Here is a 17915-nt window from a genome sequence, read left to right as displayed (position 1 = left end):
CCACACTGGTGAAGATACAGAACAAATGTCCCAACTCACCAAGTTATAAACAAGCACTTATAACAGAATTTTAAACAGCAGCCACTTCTCGAAACTTGGAAATGAGAACCGGAAAACTTTGTGCTGTTTTGCACAAGAGTCTTGTCACTCATTGGCAAAGTGTGTGCTAGTTATTCACCAAGTCACTCACCCTCCCTCCCCACTCAACACCAAATAAGAAACCAGGAGAACTCACTCCTTTCTATGTTTAATCAAGACTTCATTTTTTAGGGAACATTTGAGGTTCATGAGATTACATGAAAATAATTGGGCAGCTGTGTCCACACACTTAACACTTCCATAATTAGTGTATAATTCACAGAGACATCATTTTGGAGATTTCAGCATCCCAAACTACTTTATACATGAATATATAGATGGATGGTAATTACAGAGTTCAGTACCAGAGAAAATCTTTTGTACAAAATCTATTGTAAAATAATTTAAAGCCCAGACTTATCCTGCCACTGGATACAAACTGCCATTGCAAAGCAATCTTTGCCAGGCGACTGGGAGACACATTATTAAATATGCACGATTATTAGCACTTGATAAAACTGTTCAAATTTTCAAGGAATTTGATATACTCCTGGTGTTCCAAGGCAGTGCTCAACTCAACGAGTTCATCAGCAAAAGTGTTATCAATCCCACGATCAGCCAGGAAGTCCATCAGATGGTCATAGAGGGCCTGAGATACAAATGGGGAGGTTAGGGTTTGCATATGCATTCACTAAGGCACCAAAAACAATTCAATATTAAAACCCCAACAGCAGTGCCAATTGTGCCAGGCACACCCCCAGGAAACATATACCCCAGTGAAGAAACCCTACAGAGACACAGGCAGGTATGAAAACTAGAAAAGTTCAACATGGAGCAGAAAACACTAACCACAGGAGAGAACATTTCAGTGCCGGAAACTCACTCCAGAATTGCAACCACATTCACAACGTGCTGAGATATTCAGGATATCCTCTCACTCACTCACCCAGTCTAGGGAATCTGTGTTAAGGTTGTAGCTGGTGTCTTTCCAATCATCTTCAGCAGTGGGCTGAAAGCTGACCTCTCTGATTGCAAAGATGTCGCTGTCATCTTCGTCACCACGTCCAACCTATAACCGAATCAGTCACTGCATTAATAACTAGCACTTCAAACAGTGTTCCGAGTGCTTATGTGGCAGGTTTACCTTCAATATGCAGGTTCTAAATCAGTTCCAGTGGTAAACGTTGACCAAGGATATCAGTGGCAGCAGGATCATGGGAGCATCATCTACCTCAGATTCTCTGATCAAGACATACCCAGACTTGCAGAGATCACCAATCCATCTGTTGCTGGGTCAAGATCCCAACCCAACACCATTGTGAGAGCACCATAAACATTGAAAACAGAAGCAGGAGGCGGCCATTTGGCTCTTCGATCCTGCTCCGCCATTCATTATCATGGCTGATCATTGAATTCAATTTCCTGATCATCCCATTCCCCCCCATATCCCTTGATCCCTTTAGCCCCAAGGGCTATATCTAATTTCTTCTTGAAATCACAAAACGTTTTTGGCCTCAACTATATTTTGGTAATGAATTCCACACATTCACCACTCTCTGGGTGAAGAAATTTCTCCTCACCTCAGTTCTAAAAGGTTTACCCCTTATCCTCAAACTGTGACCCCCCCCCAGACCCTCCTACCAGAAGAACATTCTTTCTAAATCTACCCTGTCTAAACCCTGTTAGAATTTTATAAGTTTCTATGAGATCCCCTCTCATTTTTCCAAAATCCAATGAACCAACCAAGGATTGCAACAGTTGGAGGCTCAACTCTATCCTCTTAGGGCAAGTAGAAATGGCCAATGAATATGACCTCATCTCCATTGATTCTTCAGATTCCCACCTCACGTTGTTAATTACCACTTCAGCCTCAGCAGTTCATAGTCTCAACATCCAGTCTTTATGCCCATATCCCCATCTCCTATCCCACACCGCACCAATCTAACCATCTACACACAAATAAAAAGGCCTTGCGCCCCTTCAAACCTCATCTTCTCATCCTACTCAACAGGATACGGTTGACCTGTTTCACTGCTTCTTCACCCCACTTCAATTTTCCTGGTCCCAGGAAATCTATCCTTCTGCGCCCCACTTTACCCCCAGACAATATCTCAATCCTGAGTCAGGCACATACAAACTTACTCTCAACTGAACTCTCACATTGCTGAGTCTGGTTTGAACCCAAGTGACATAACTAACAAGAGTGAGGGACCCACACAGAGTGGGCAGGAAAGGTCTGTTTCCCCCAGTGAAAATGTTTATCAGTAGGGCGTACAGATTTAAGGTGATTGGTAGAAGGATCAGACAGGACATGGATATTTGGAATTCAACTCATTTCAAAAGGTACCTGGATCTGCACCTGCAGTGCTGCAACTAGCCCAGACCTGGTACATGGTGGTGGGATTTGAATGGGCAGCTAGCTTTATGCTGGGGCAGACATGATGGGCTGAATGGCCTCTTTCTGTACCGTAATGTTTCTGTGGTTCTAACTCGAGGTGTTATCCCTCATCGCAAGTAAAACTAGAGCATTATCATTCTAGAGGGCTAGAACCACCCAAGGCTTTTGTTGTTGAAAAACATGTTTCCTTAAACCTTCCCATCTCTCTGCTTCTATCTCAAACACCACTGCCTGCAAGCTCCCCTTCAAGCCACTTACCATCCTAACTCAAAATATATCGTCGGTTCTTCACTGTTGCTGGGTCAAAATCCTGGAACTCCTTCCCTAACAGCACTGTGGATGTACCTACACCATATGGGTTGTAAGGGTTCAAGGCGGCAGCTCACCACCACCTTCTCAAGGGCAATCAGGGATGGGCAATAAATGCTGGCCTAGCCAGTTGTGTCCCACTACTTCCTCTCACCCCAAAAAATCCAAGTCTGTTCTTCCACCTTCATGTACCTTAATGACTATCGGCCGGTGGCTCTGACATCCATCATTATGAAGTGCTTCGAAAGGTTATTCATGGCACGAATCAATTTCAGCCTCCCGGACTACTTGGATCCACTACAGTTTGCCTACCGCCGCTACAGGTCCACAGCAGACGCCACTTCCCTGGCCCTCCACTCAACCCTGGAACACCTAGATAACAAGGACATCTGTATCACACTCCTATTTATTGACTGCAGCTCAGCCTTCAATACTATTATTCCCATAAAACTCATTCCAAACTCCTGGGCCTCGGCACCTCCCTCTAACTGAATCCTGAACTTTCTAACTCACAGACCTCAATCAGTAAGAATAGGCAACAATACCTCCTCCACGATCATCCTCAACACCAGTGCCCCACAAGGCTGTGTTCTCAGCCCCCTACTAGACTCTTTATACACTGACTGTGCGGCCAAATTCCCCTCCAATTCGATTTTCAAGTTTGGTGACGACACCACCATAGTGGGTCGGATTTCAAACAATGACGAGACAGAGAATCTGGTGAACTGGTGCAGCAACAATAATCTCTCCCTCAATGTTAACAAAACGAAGGAGATTGTCATCGACTGCGCGCAGTTCTGGTCACCTCATTACAGGAAAGATGTTGAAGCCATTGAAAGGGTGCAGAGGAGATTTACAAGGATGTTGCCTGGATTGGGGGGCATGCCTTATGAGGATAGGTTGAGGGAGCTTGGTCTCTTCTCCCTGGAGAGACGAAGGATGAGAGGTGACCTGATAGAGGTTTACAAGATGTTGAGAGGTCTGGATAGGGTAGACTCTCAGAGGCTATTTCCAAGGGCTGAAATGGTTGCTACGAGAGGACACAGGTTTAAGGTGCTGGGGGGTAGGTACAGAGAAGATGTCAGGGGTAAGTTTTTCACTCAGAGGGTGGTGGGTGAGTGGAATCGGCTGACGTCGGTGGTGGTGGAGGCAAACTCGTTGGGGTCTTTTAAGAGACTTCTGGATGAGTACATGGGATTTAATGGGATTGAGGGCTATAGATAGGCCTAGAGGTAGGGATATGATCGGCGCAACTTGTGGGCCGAAGGGCCTGTTTGTGCTGTGGCTTTCTATGTTCTATGTTCAGGAAGCGTAAAGGAGAACATGCCCCTGTCTACATCAATGGAGACAAAGTAGAAATGGTCAGAGCTTCAAGTTTTTAGGAGTCCAGATCACCAACCTATCCTGCTCCTCCCATGCCAACACTATAGATGCGAAAGCCCACCAATGCCTCTACTTTCTCAGAAGACTAAGGAAATTTGGTATGTCAGCTACAACTCTCACCAACTTTTACAGATGCACCATAGAAAGCATTCTTTCTGGTTGTATCAAGCTTGGTATGGCTCCTGCTCTGCCCAAGACCCCAAGGAACTACAAAAGGTTGTGAATCCAACACGCAAACCTGCCTCCCATCCACTGATACTGTCCACACTTCCCGCTGCCTCGGCAAAGCAGCCAGCATAATTAAAGACCCCACGCACCCCAGACATTCTCTCTTCCACCACCTTCCTTTGGGAAAAAGATACAAAAGTCTGAGGTCACGTATCAAGAACAGCTTCTTCCCTGCTGCTGTCAGACTTTTGAATGGACTTACCTTGCATTAAAGTTGATCTTTCTCTACACCCTAGCTATGACTGTAACACTACATTCTGCACTCTCGTTTCCTTCTCTATGAACGGTATGTTTTGTCTGTATAGCGCGCAAGAAAAAATACTTTTCACTATGTTAATACATGTGACAATAATAAATCAAATCAAATCCACTCTTGTCCTGCATTCCTGCCCTAAGATTGCATTACCACAACATTCACCCCAGCCCCATTCCTACAATTCCTGACCACCAATGCCTCTCCCCAACCCCACACCAGTTAATATTGGAAATATTTCTTCAGACACCACCCCATCTTCCTTTGGAAGTGCCACAATCCCCATCTCAGAAATAAAAAGGCTACTCCGATCCTTCCTTATAATCCACAAACAAGCTGGAAACTCAATTCCCACCTCTTCCATCCCAATACCAAGACTATCCTGGCTGAATGAGCACCATCCTGTGACCTGTGCACCATCACTCCTCCTCCTCTCCATCTAGTGTTCGACATTGGTCAAAGAATTTGCCTGAAAGAGCAATGGAAGCAGATTCAATCCAACTTTCAAAGGAATTGGATAAATACACAGAAGGAAAATAATGACAGGATTATGGAATAGAGCCAGAGAGTGGGACAAATTGGGAGGGATCTTTTAAGACAGTCAGAATGGGCACAATTGGCTGAAAGGTAATCTCAGTGGTGTAGGATTCTGTGCTAGACTACAACACTCGTTCTCCACCTCCATGGCACTGACTTCACTCGATTCCAATCCCACATATCCAAAAATAGCCAGTGCACCTTCAGCAGTGCCTTCCCTTATCTCTCATATCTCAGCCGAATTCCACAAGGATCTATCCTTGCTCACTCTTCCATTACATACTGCCCCTCGGAAATATAATCTACAGGGTGTCTAATTGGATGAAGATGTATATGATCAAAGGTTGCATCATAAGTGTTCTAAGAAACATTTGTGCTTTTAGTACAACATAAACCAAGTATTAAACAAAACACACCCTAACATCCACCTGTAAATTAATCTGGAGTATCAGTACTTTGTAGAGGACAAAGCGAAAATCTACATTGCTTGCCTCCAAGATACTCACCTCATCCTCGGGGTAGTGACAGTCAAACACCAGGCTCTGGTTATTCGATAGCTTGGTCACTTCCACAACAAAGTTCGGGGTTGAGATTATTTCAGGCTGCAAATAAATTCAACTTTGTGTTAGATACAAGGTGTGACACTTTAGGCGATTACTTTTGAATCGATTACAACCCTGGCAATGTGTACATCTAAAGAAGTGAGCATCAACCTCTGACCAGATTTGCCTTTTCTGAACAAGAGGGGGTGTGTGGGGGGGGGGGGGGGGGGGGAGACAGGGATAGGAAACAAAGTAAAAAACTAAAGCCAACGGATTTTCAGACTCTTTGCTCTAACCCCTCTCCCCTCATCTCCACGCCATTCCAGCGGTATGCTTTCTTCCAGTGACCCTCTCTAGCCAACCCTTTCCTTCGCTGATAATTAACTTTATAGTCATCAGCTTTTTCTGGTGTTTACCAGATTGAGTCTCCATGCAGTTCAATGCTTCAATCACCTCATCCTGTTCTGTGCAACGGGCATCGAACATCCAGATTCAATTCCTTCATGTCTCAAATGGAACCAGGAGTCGCGGTGATCAATTGTCTTTTATTGACAATATTCTTAACCTACTTCCTGGGACTTCAAAGTTTCACAGCTGCTGCATTGTTAATGCGGCCTTCCAAGTGCAATTAGGCTTTTCCACCAACTCAATTCGCAAAAGGGCTCAACCACAACTGTAGAAAAGCCCAAATCATGTCCAAGCTTCGAATACAATGCACTCCTGGACAGAACATTAGAAAAAGCTCCTATCATAGGCAGCCATTTCATCTGCAGCCTCCAACATCTCTCCATCTGAACCAGCAGAGCCATTCTCCACATTAACAGCACAAGGTTGGAAGTTTCAACATTGCTTTTTGCAAAGCTCCAAATGTCTACTTTTCCTCTCTGTAGTTCAGCAGTGCTGAACTCACAATTCATTGTGGAATCTCCTACTCTTAACTCTCTCTTTCTCCAAAACTTTCCTTAACTCCTCCAACCTTCAGGCTTTTAAAACACAAGCATTGACTCATTTACAGCACAGAGGATTGGGGGGGAATATATTGACATGGATTGAGAATTGATTAACACACAGAAAGTGGAGTGCAGGAATTAACGGACCATTCTCAGCTTGACAATGGGGTACCACTTGGGTCCCAGCTATTCAATCTCTTTCAATGATTTGGATTTGGGAAACAAATGTAATATTTCCAAGTTTGCTGATGGCTTAAAACTTGTGGAAATGTAAGTTGCGAGGAGAATGCGGAGGGGCTTGAAGGGAATTTAGACAGGCTTCGTAAGAGGGAAAAAACATGGCAGATGGAATAAAATGCAGAAAAATGGGAAATTATCCACTTTGGTAGGAAAAACAGAAACAGTATTGTTTCGATGGCGAGTGGTTGAAAAGTGTTGATGTCCAAAAGGACCTGGATGTCCTTGTTCATAAGTAACTGAAAGCCAACATATTGGTGCAACAAGCAATTAGAAAAAGAAATGGTATAACTATACTGCAAGGAGATTGGAGTATAAGAGTAAAGAGTTGTTGCAATTGTATCGAGCCTTGGTGAAACCACACCTGGAGTGGTTTGTACAGTTTTGGTCTCCTTACACAAGGAAGAATATACTGGCTACAAAGGGTTTAACAGACTAATCATAGAATCCCTACAGTGCAGGAGGCCATTTGGCCCATAAAGTCTGCACTGACCACAATCCTACCCAGGCCATATCTCCGCAACCCCATGCATTTACTCTGCTAATCCCCTGACACTAAGGGGCAATTTAGCAAAGCCAATCCATCTGACCTGCACAGACTGTGAGGGGAAACCGGAGCACCCAGAGGAAACCCACGCAGACACGGGGAGAACATGCGGACTCCACACAGACAGTGACCCAAGCCGAGAATCGAACCCGGGTCCCTGACGTTGTGAGGCAGCAGCTCTAACCACTGCCACCACTACTCCACCCTGTAATTGGGGATTTTCACAGTAATTTAACTGCAGTGTTAATGTACGCCTTCCTGCGACACTAAGAAACCGATTGCCACTTCCCGTCCCTGTTATTTACCCTCCCCATTATTCACCGCCTCCTTCTCCCAGTTATTCCCCCTTCCCATTACTCCCCGTCTATTCCCTGTCCTCCCCAGTTCTCTTCCCCACCTCCCCCCTCCTTTGGAGAGATTGAAGAGACTAGGCCTGTATTCTCCGGAGTTTAGAAGGATGAGAGGTGACCTCATTGTAGTGTACTAAATTCTTGATGGGGTGGATGCAGGAGGGATGTTTCCCCAGGTTGGCAGGGTCCAGAACCAGGGGACAGTGTCAAAATAAGGGGTAGGGCATTTAGGACCAAGAGGAGGAGGAACTTCTGCAGTTAGAAGATGGTAGATTGTTGGAATTCTCTATCCCAGAGGGCTGTGAAAGCTCAGTCACTGCGTATTTTTGAAACAGAGTCGATAGATTTCTAAACACCAATGACAACAAGGGATGCAGGGATGGTGCGGGAAAATGGTGACGAGGTAGATCAGTCATGACCTAACTGAATGGTGAAGCAGATGCGAGGGGCCAAATGGCCTACTCCTGCTCCTATGTTTAATTACTTTCCAATTTACCTCAATACCCGAAACACCCAGCAACTGCGGAGAATTAGGACTAGATTCCCTCGCACTGCACATTTCCTTCGAGAAACTCTGCTAAACTTGCAGATTAATCTCATTTCACCAACAGATACCTGTCTGCATGTGGCCAAGCCTGTCCCTGGTAATTGCAAGAACTCTTATGACTTTCCCCTACCTGCTCCTTCTGTCCCTGCAGCGTCTCGGCACTGCCAGCAGACTTCCTCCATTTGCCAGCACGGCCCTTCAGGTCAGAGGAGAGAATTGTAGAGAGAAATGTTGAAAAAGAGATGGGAAGAAATAAAAGGATAAAGGTGGAGGTAATAAAGCGGAAGAGTTAGGAAAATGGAAGGAAGATCTTCAAAGAACAAAGCAGACAGAATAGGGGAAATCCCATATGAATAAAACCATCAAAAGCTGCTTGGGATGAGGAAAGAATAAATGAGTTTGAAGATAAAGGATTGTGTGCATCACTCCCTGAATTCCCTCCCACTGCCCCAGTACTTTACCCCCTTACATTCTCCTGTGCGGCCTTGTATGCATGCTCATTTAAAGGGACTGACTCACACAAAGAAGCTTTGGAATGCTGCTGCACTGCTTAAAGGGAGCACTGTTTGCATGGTGTTGTTTGCATGGTGATTGGTTTATAAAAAAGATAACGGTATTCATGTTCCCTCCCCAGCACAGTTACATCCAATAACTACATCAGAACTGGTGATATGACTGTGTTCTCCAGACAGTCTTTTGTATTAGACATCGATGGGGATTGGAGATGAGGCAAATAGAGTTTCCAAGTTCTCTAATCACAATCCGACAGGCACTTGTGCAACTTTTGACATCCTGCTACCTTTCGGCTAGCAAAAGGTTCCAGGGCGAGGAGACTCCGCTTGCTGGCCACACCTGCTCCTGTACAGAGGTATTCCAGTCCACCCCTCGGCTGAGCAGCATCGACTCTCATACATGCCATGCGGTTATAGGTCTGGTGCTACCTGAAGAACCGATGTGGGAAAAGGGATCCGAGGGAGATAAGTGATTCATTCAACACTCCCAAGTTGCAGTTGATACAGCCAAACCAACAGGTCCACCCCAGCACGACTGTCCACTATAGCAGGGCTCCTGCACACACGCAACTTTCTTTCAAACCACTGACATCCTCTAGGGAGCAGCTCAGTTGCTGGTCAAAACGAATCAGTTCACCTCCGTGTTGAACACCACTTGGGAGCAAGCACTGAGGATGGCATGGTGGGGACTTCCTAGTAGCACCACTGCTGAGGAGGAGGCTTCACAAATATCCCCATCCTCAGTGATGGGGGAGCCCAGACCATCAGTGCAAAAAACAAATCTAAAGCATCTGCAACAATCTTCACCGGAAGTGCCGAGTGGATGATCTATCTCCGCCTCCTCCTGGGGTCACAGATATCAGTCTTCAGCCAATTTGATTCACCCCATTTGATACCAAGAAATGGCTGAAGGGATTGGATACTGCAAAGTCTATGGGCCCTGACAATATTTCAACAATAGTACTGAAGACTTGTGCTCCAGAACTAGCTGTGCTCCAAGGCAATTTGTTCTGGTACAGCTACAATGCAGGCATCTATCCAACCAATGTGGGAAATTGCCCAAGTATGTCCTGTCCACAAAAACAACAAATCCAACTTGGATTCAAAGATGATAACATTAAAGTCGCTAAATAAGTGTTAAATAAGTTAAGTGCCCATGGTGTTACGGATAAGATCCTGGCACGGATAGAGGATTGGCTGACTGACAGTGGGGATAAAGGGGTCTTTTTCAGGATGGCAGCCGGTGACTAGTGATGTGCTTCAGGGGTCAGTCTGGGACAACTTTTCACAATATACATTAACGATTTGGAGGAAGGAACTGAAGGCACTGTTGCCAAGTTTGCAGATGATACAAAGATATGTAGAGAGACAGGTAGTATTGAGGAAGCAGGGGGGCTGCAGAAGGACTTAGACAAGTTAGGAGAGTGGGCAAAGAAGTGGCAGATAGAATACAATGTGGAAAAGTGTGAGGTTATGCACTTTGGAAGGAGGAATGGAGGCATAGACTATTTTCTAAATGGGGAAATGCTTAAGAAATCAGAAACACAAAAGGACTTGAGAGTCAACGTTCAAGATTCTCTTAAGGTTAACGTGCAGGTTCAGTTGGCAGTTAGGAAGGCAAATGCAATGTTAGCGTTCATGTCGAGAGGGCTAGAATACAAGAGCAGGGACGTACTTCTGAGGCCGTATAAGACTCTTGTCAGACCCCATTTGGAGCATTATGTGCAGTTTTGGGCCCAATATCTAAGGAAGGATGTGCGAGCCTCGGAAAGGGTCCAGAGGAGGTTCACACGAATGATCCCTGGAATGAAGAGTTTGTCGTATGAAGAACGGTTGAGGACTCTGGGTCTGTACTCATTGAAGTTTAGAAGGATGAGGGGGGGATCTTATTGAAACTTGCAGGATACTGCGAGGCCTGGATAGAGTGGACATGGAGAGGATGTTTCCACTAGTAAGAAAAACTAGAACCAGAGGGAATAACCTCGGGCTAAAGGGACCATCCTTTAAAACAGAGATGAGGAGGAATTTCTTCAGCCAGAGAGTGGTGAATCTGTGGAACTCTTTGCCGCAGAAGGCTATGGAGGCCAGGTCACTGAGTGTCTTTAAGACAGAGATAGATAGGTTCTTGATTAATAAGGGGATCAGGAGCAATGGGAAAAGGCAGGAGAATGGGGATGAGAAAAATATCAGCCATGATTGAATGGCGGAGCAGACTCAATGGGCCGAGTGGCCTAATCCTGCTCCTATGTCTTATGGTCAAGAGAAGCTTATTAGATTCTCTGTTGTTGGAGATGGTCATTGCCTGGCATTTGAGAGACACAAATGTTACTTCCCATTTATCAGTCCAAGCCTTCCTGCATTTGGACATGAACTGCTTCAGTATCTTAAGAATTGTGAATGATGAACATTGTAAAATCATCAGCAAACATTCCCACTCTCTCAACACCCTAGGAGTTACCAGTGACCAGAAACTGAACTAGCCATATAAATACTGCAGCTACAAGAGCAGGTCAGAGGCTGGGAATTCTGTGTAGAGTAAAACCTCCTTACTCCCCCAAAGTCTGTCCACCATCTACAAGGACACTTGGCTGGATGAATACAGCGCCAATAACACTAAAGAAACTCAACACCATCCAGGACAAAGCAGCCTGCTCGACTGGCATACCACAAAACCTTCAATATTCACTCTCTCCACCAACACAGAACAGCCGCATGTACCATCTACAATGTGCACTGCAGGAATTCATCGTGGTAACTTCCATACAATCTCTGCCACTTAGAAGGGCAAGGTCAACAGATACATGGGAACACCACCACCACCTGAAGTTCCCCTTCAAGCCACTCACTGTCTTGACGTGGAAATATATCACTGATCATTCACTGTCACTGGATCAAAATCTGAGAACTCCTTTCCTAATAGCACTGCCTGTGTACCTACACATGGGCTGCAGGATTCAAGGAGACAACTCATCACCACCTTCTGAAGGATAATATAAATGCTGGCCTAGATAGCAATAACAAAGTCTCATGAAAGAATTTTTAAAATCTACCCCATTTAGCACGGTGGTAGTGCCACACAACACGATGGAGGTTATTCTCAATGCAAAGTGAGACTTCGTCTCCACAAGGACTGTGCGATGGTCAATCCTACCGATACGGTCATGGACAAATGCATCTGCGGCAGGCATCTTGGTGAGGATGAGGTTAAGTATGTTCTTCCCTCTTATTGGTTCCCTCACGCTTGCCACAAACCCAGTTTAGTAGCTAGACCCTTTAGAACTCAGCCAGCTTGGTCAGTCGTGGTGTTAGAGTCACTCTTGGTGATGGACATTAAAGCTCCCCAGCCCAGAGTACATTCTGTGCCCTTGCTACCCTCAGTGCTTCCTCCAAGTAGTGTTCAACGTATAGAATTGATTCATCACCTTCAGTTGGGGACAAGAGGCTATAAGGTTTTGTTGCTTATGGTTGCCATGAGATTTCATGGGGTCCAGAGTTATTGGAACAACTCCCTTCGAACAGTATGCCACCACCTTTGGAATGCCGTGGTGCGGTCTTGTAGAAAAAGTGATCGCAAAACTGTTTTAAAAATGTCTAATTTGTCCAGTCCAAATTCCAACATTGGCTCCTATCAATACAAAAATCACACTCAAAGCAGCCTATCCTCACCAAGGTTTAACGATACACAACAGATGCTCCTGTTTAACGGTCTCCCTTCTTCACCAAAGTGACTAACTCGAGTGTGCTGTGGAAGATCAATCCATCTCACCTCATTCTCTGCATCTTTCTGCCCTTCCTGTGGCTCCTCCTCCATTGTTGGTGGAATACTGTTGTTGATATTAAAGGAGACTGCGACCCTACAAACAGGAAGATATTAATAGTCACCACCAGGAATAGACAGCAAGTATGCAGCCCAAGCTGCGGCTCCGAGCAACTGAAATCAGGAAAGTGACAGGACACGTTGATCACAGGAACAAGGTCATTTAATCCTGGGATTGTTAGAGAATTTAACAATATTTAAGAACAGGGTAAAGTTGTGATGAAAAACAGCATGAGATGCAATCAATGCTGGCACTGCAAAGACAGAGTGGAAGTAACCCGAACTTTCTTAAAGTTTATTATTGTAAATATTAATTTGGGATGGTTAGCTTTGTAATCTCAGTTTGATACCAGAAGCTTTAGAGAATAAAAGATATTTCCTAAAATTACTTTTCAATCCACAGTGTATATTGAGAATAGAATACCTATAGGGCAGGAGGCCACCATTCAGCCCAGAGTCTGCACCTACCATAATCCCACCCGTAACCCCACATTTATCCTACTAATCCCCTTGCCACCAGGGTCAATTTAGCATGGCCAATCAACCTAATCTGCACATCTTTGAACTGTGGGAGGAAACCAGAGCACCCAGAGGAATCCTACACAGACACGGGGAGAATGTGAAAACTCCACAGGCAGTGACCCAAGGCTAGAGTTGAGGTAGCAGTGCTAACCACTGCGCCATTGTTCCACATTCAATTTAAGACCGAAGTAGTTAAGTGAGAGGGTTAGATAGTTGCTTTCACGGTAAACACTCTTACCCGAGTAGTTTGTGGGTTCATGTCCCACTCTGGGAGCTTGTCTACACAATCCTGGCTGTCATTCCAGCACTGCACTGTCAGAGGTGCCAAAACCTCACCCACAACTTCAGGTAGATTTTAAATAATCCCATGGCACTATTTTAAGAGCCAAGAACTTCTGTCCAAAATTTCTCTTAAACTCCATTGAAAATATATTTGGTTGTTTCCCTAACTGCAGCCTGGATGTTTCTACTTACTTTTCACCATCAACTTTCCGAACAAGTTTTGCTTCAGTCCCATTCAACCCAATCTCCCAGCCTCCCGACATCTTCGGCAGCGTCGAGCTCTTCTGGATTTTCTTCTCCTCCTTGATCTCATCTGTGAGGAATTGTGCGAACGCTTTGTCACCTGCATTGTGAATGGAGAATGAGCTGGATCAAACTAAAACAGAACACCGTGTTCGACATGTACAAACACAAAATTCTCAACCTTCATGCCGTTAAACAGAGAGAACAGAGCTGAGTCTGAGACAAGGGGAAGAACCAGAATTGGATCCAGAGTCTTCTGTGGAATTGGTTGAGAGATCAGGGACAGACCAGCAGTGGGGGTACAACAATCACTATGGGGTGGGTGGCACAGTAGGGGTTTCCTGACCCAGACCACCCCCCCGCCATCCCTCCACACCCCCCGCCCACCCCCACCTTCCCCCCTCACCTCCGCCCACCCCTGCCAACCCGTCCCCCCTCCCCGCCAGCCACCACCTCCACTCCTCCCCCCCACCCGCCCCTTTCCTCCGCCTACGGCCCCCGCCACTCCTCCCACCCGACCCCCCCCTCCCCGCCACTCCTCCCACCCGCCCCCCCACTCCTCCATCCCCCGCCCCGCCACCCCTCCGTCCCCCCCACCCATTCCCCGCCATTCCTCCGTCCACAGCCACTCCTCCTCCACCCCCCTCCCCTCCATTCCTCCTCCACCCCCCTCCCCTCCATTCCTCCTCCACCCCCCCTCCCCTCCATTCCTCCTCCACCCCCCCTCCCCTCCATTCCTCCTCCACCCCCCCTCCCCTCCATTCCTCCTCCACCCCCCCTCCCCTCCATTCCTCCTCCACCCCCCCTGCCCTCCATTCCTCCTCCACCCCCCCCTCCATCCCTCCTCCACCCCTCCTCCACCCCCCCTCTCCATTCCTCCTCCACCCCCCCTCTCCATTCCTCCTCCACCCCCCCCTCTCCATTCCTCCTCCACCCCCCCCTCTCCATTCCTCCTCCACCCCCCCCTCTCCATTCCTCCTCCACCCCCCCCTCTCCATTCCTCCTCCTCCACCCCCCCCTCTCCATTCCTCCTCCACCCCCCCCTCTCCATTCCTCCTCCTCCACCCCCCCTCTCCATTCCTCCTCCACCCCCCCCTCTCCATTCCTCCTCCACCCCCCCCTCTCCATTCCTCCTCCACCCCCCCTCTCCATTCCTCCTCCACCCCCCCCCTCTCCATTCCTCCTCCACCCCCCTCCCCTCCATTCCTCCTCCACCCCCCCTCCCCTCCATTCCTCCTCCACCCCCTCCCCTCCATTCCTCCTCCACCCCCCCTGCCCTCCATTCCTCCTCCACCCCCCCCTCTCCATTCCTCCTCCACCCCCCCTCTCCATTCCTCCTCCACCCCCCCCTCTCCATTCCTCCTCCTCCACCCCCCCTCTCCATTCCTCCTCCACCCCCCCCCTCCATTCCTCCTCCTCCACCCCCCCCTCTCCATTCCTCCTCCTCCACCCCCCCCTCTCCATTCCTCCTCCACCCCCCCCTCTCCATTCCTCCTCCACCCCCCCCTCTCCATTCCTCCTCCACCCCCCCCTCTCCATTCCTCCTCCAGCCCCCCCTCTCCATTCCTCCTCCAGCCCCCCCTCTCCATTCCTCCTCCACCCCCCCCTCTCCATTCCTCCTCCACCCCCCCCTCTCCATTCCTCCTCCACCCCCCCCTCTCCATTCCTCCTCCACCCCCCCCTCTCCATTCCTCCTCCACCCCCCCCTCTCCATTCCTCCTCCACCCCCCCCTCTCCATTCCTCCTCCACCCCCCCCCTCTCCATTCCTCCTCCACCCCCCCCTCTCCATTCCTCCTCCACCCCCCCCCTCTCCATTCCTCCTCCACCCCCCCCTCTCCATTCCTCCTCCACCCCCCCCTCTCCATTCCTCCTCCACCCCCCCCTCTCCATTCCTCCTCCACCCCCCCCTCTCCATTCCTCCTCCACCCCCCCCTCTCCATTCCTCCTCCACCCCCCCCTCTCCATTCCTCCTCCACCCCCCCCTCTCCATTCCTCCTCCACCCCCCCCTCTCCATTCCTCCTCCACCCCCCCCTCTCCATTCCTCCTCCACCCCCCCCTCTCCATTCCTCCTCCACCCCCCCCTCTCCATTCCTCCTCCACCCCCCCCTCTCCATTCCTCCTCCACCCCCCCCCTCTCCATTCCTCCTCCACCCCCCCCCTCTCCATTCCTCCTCCACCCCCCCCCTCTCCATTCCTCCTCCACCCCCCCCTCTCCATTCCTCCTCCACCCCCCCCCTCTCCATTCCTCCTCCACCCCCCTACCTACCCACCCACCCCACCACCCCCTTCTCACCCTCGGTGTGCAGGGCTCCGCAGCCACAGGACAGGCCGCTGAGGCGGGGGTTGGCTCCAAGCGGCCCGCGGCCGGATGCCGAGCTACAGAGTAGCCACACGGAGCGGGTGGGGCCGCCGATCTCCGGAGTTGCGCCGCGGGCAGCCGCCGGCCGGAGGGTGCAGGGGAGCGGTGGAAGGGCTGCCCGGGGACCCAGGCGGGAGGAGGCGGCGACAACCCGGGAGAGAAGCCGGAGCATGGCGGCAGCGTGGGGAAGGAGAAGAACCGGAACCGGAAACACACCCCAAACCACCAATCAGAGGCAGCCAGGGTCACCACCAGCTGAGTAACCAATCAGAAACTGGGATGAAGGAGCCAATCAGAGGCTGAGAATGTTCTTGACCCCCCATCTCAGAGGACAAGAGCAGCAGATACCTGGGAAGACCATCACCTGGAGGTTCCCCTCCAACTCACTCATCACCCTGACTTGGAAATAAATCGCCGTTCCACCAGCGTCGCTGGGTCATAATCCTGGAATTCCCTCCCTAACAGCACTGTGGGTGTACCTACACCTCATGGACTGCACTGTTTTCAGGAAGGCAGCTCACCACCACTTTCTTCCGGGCAATTAGGGATGGGCAATAAATTCTGGTCTAGCCAAGCGACACCCACATCCAATGAAAGAATAAAAATAACAACTCTGGGACTGAGGAGCCAAACAAGGGCTGAGGATGAGGTGGCCTGGACCTTCCTCACCCCAGGAGAGATTCAACAGAAAAAAGAATGAATGATTGTGAAATAGAGAAGAAGAAATGACACAGCACTACAAAGGGTTGTGAACGAAGCCCAGTCCATCATTCAAACCAGCCTCCCATCCATTGACTCTATCTACACTTCCCACTGCCTCAGAAAAGCAGCCAGCATAATCCACTTTCTTCCGTCGGGAAAGATACAAAAGTCACGTACCAACCGACTCAAGAACAGCTTCTTCCCTGCTGCCATCAGACTTTTGGATAGACCTACCTTGTATTAAATTGATCTTTCTCTACACCCTAACTATGACAGTACACTACATTCTGCACTCTCTCATTTCCTTCTCTATGTATAGTATGCTTTGTCGTATAACATGCAGGAAACAATACTTCAATACTTTTCACTGTATTCCAATGCATGTAACAATAATAAATCAAATCAAATGATGAGAGGACAGGCACCTGGTTCTGGTCAATGAGTTGGCCCAAGTGGATCAAAGAACAGTGGGATAGCATTTAGGGGACAGTGACTATTGTATCATAAGGTTTTGATTGGCCATGGAAAAGGACCAGGAACCATAAGACCATAAGACATAGGAGCGGAAGTAAGGCCATTCGGCCCATCGAGTCCACTCCACCATTCAATCATGGTTGATTTCAACTCCATTTACCCGCTCTCTCCCCATAGCCCTTAATTCCTCGAGAAATCAAGAATTTATCAATTTCTGTCTTGAAGACGCTCAACGTCTCGGCCTCCACAGCCCTCTGTGGCAATGAATTCCACAGACCCACCACTCTCTGGCTGAAGAAATTTCTCCTCATCTCTGTTCTAAAGTGACTCCCTTTTATTCTAAGGCTGTGCCCCCGCGTCCTAGTCTCCCCTGTTAATGGAAACAACTTCCCTACGTCCATCCTATCTAAGCCAGGGATAATTAATTGGGGGAAAGCCAACTTCAATGGGATAAGAATGCATCTGAGTCAAGTGAGTTGGAATCAAATGTTGGTAGAAAAGACAATGAGCCGCCTTCAAAGAGGGAGTATCCAGCAATGTCAATGTATATTCCCTTGAAAGGGAAAGGTGGGACAAATAAATCTAGAATTCCCTGAATGACGAGAGGGATAGGAGTGAAGATGAAAGGGAGGAAGTATGTTTT

At 48.3% G+C, this 17915-nt stretch overlaps 1 protein-coding gene across 2 annotated transcripts; it reads right to left on the bottom strand.

Annotated features, from left to right (window-relative positions):
- Positions 1-234: 234 nt before the first annotated feature.
- On the bottom strand, positions 235-16317 carry c1qbp (complement component 1, q subcomponent binding protein). Of its 2 annotated transcripts, XM_078225197.1 has the most exons (7): positions 16031-16317; positions 13685-13835; positions 12638-12725; positions 8490-8555; positions 5693-5788; positions 1025-1147; positions 235-727 (listed from the first exon to the last, which is right to left on the bottom strand). In XM_078225197.1, the coding sequence occupies exons 1-7, from the start codon at positions 16266-16268 to the stop codon at positions 581-583; spliced, it is 909 nt and encodes a 302-aa protein (XP_078081323.1). In that variant the 5' UTR covers positions 16269-16317; the 3' UTR covers positions 235-580. The 2 variants fall into 2 exon arrangements, with proteins under 2 accessions (XP_078081323.1, XP_078081324.1); XM_078225198.1 differs by lacking the exon at positions 8490-8555.
- Positions 16318-17915: the final 1598 nt, after the last annotated feature.

Source organism: Mustelus asterias, chromosome 12, assembly GCF_964213995.1.
Source record: "Mustelus asterias chromosome 12, sMusAst1.hap1.1, whole genome shotgun sequence".
NCBI classification, from domain to species: Eukaryota; Metazoa; Chordata; class Chondrichthyes; order Carcharhiniformes; family Triakidae; genus Mustelus; species Mustelus asterias.
This window is presented reverse-complemented; position numbering and strand designations above follow the sequence as displayed.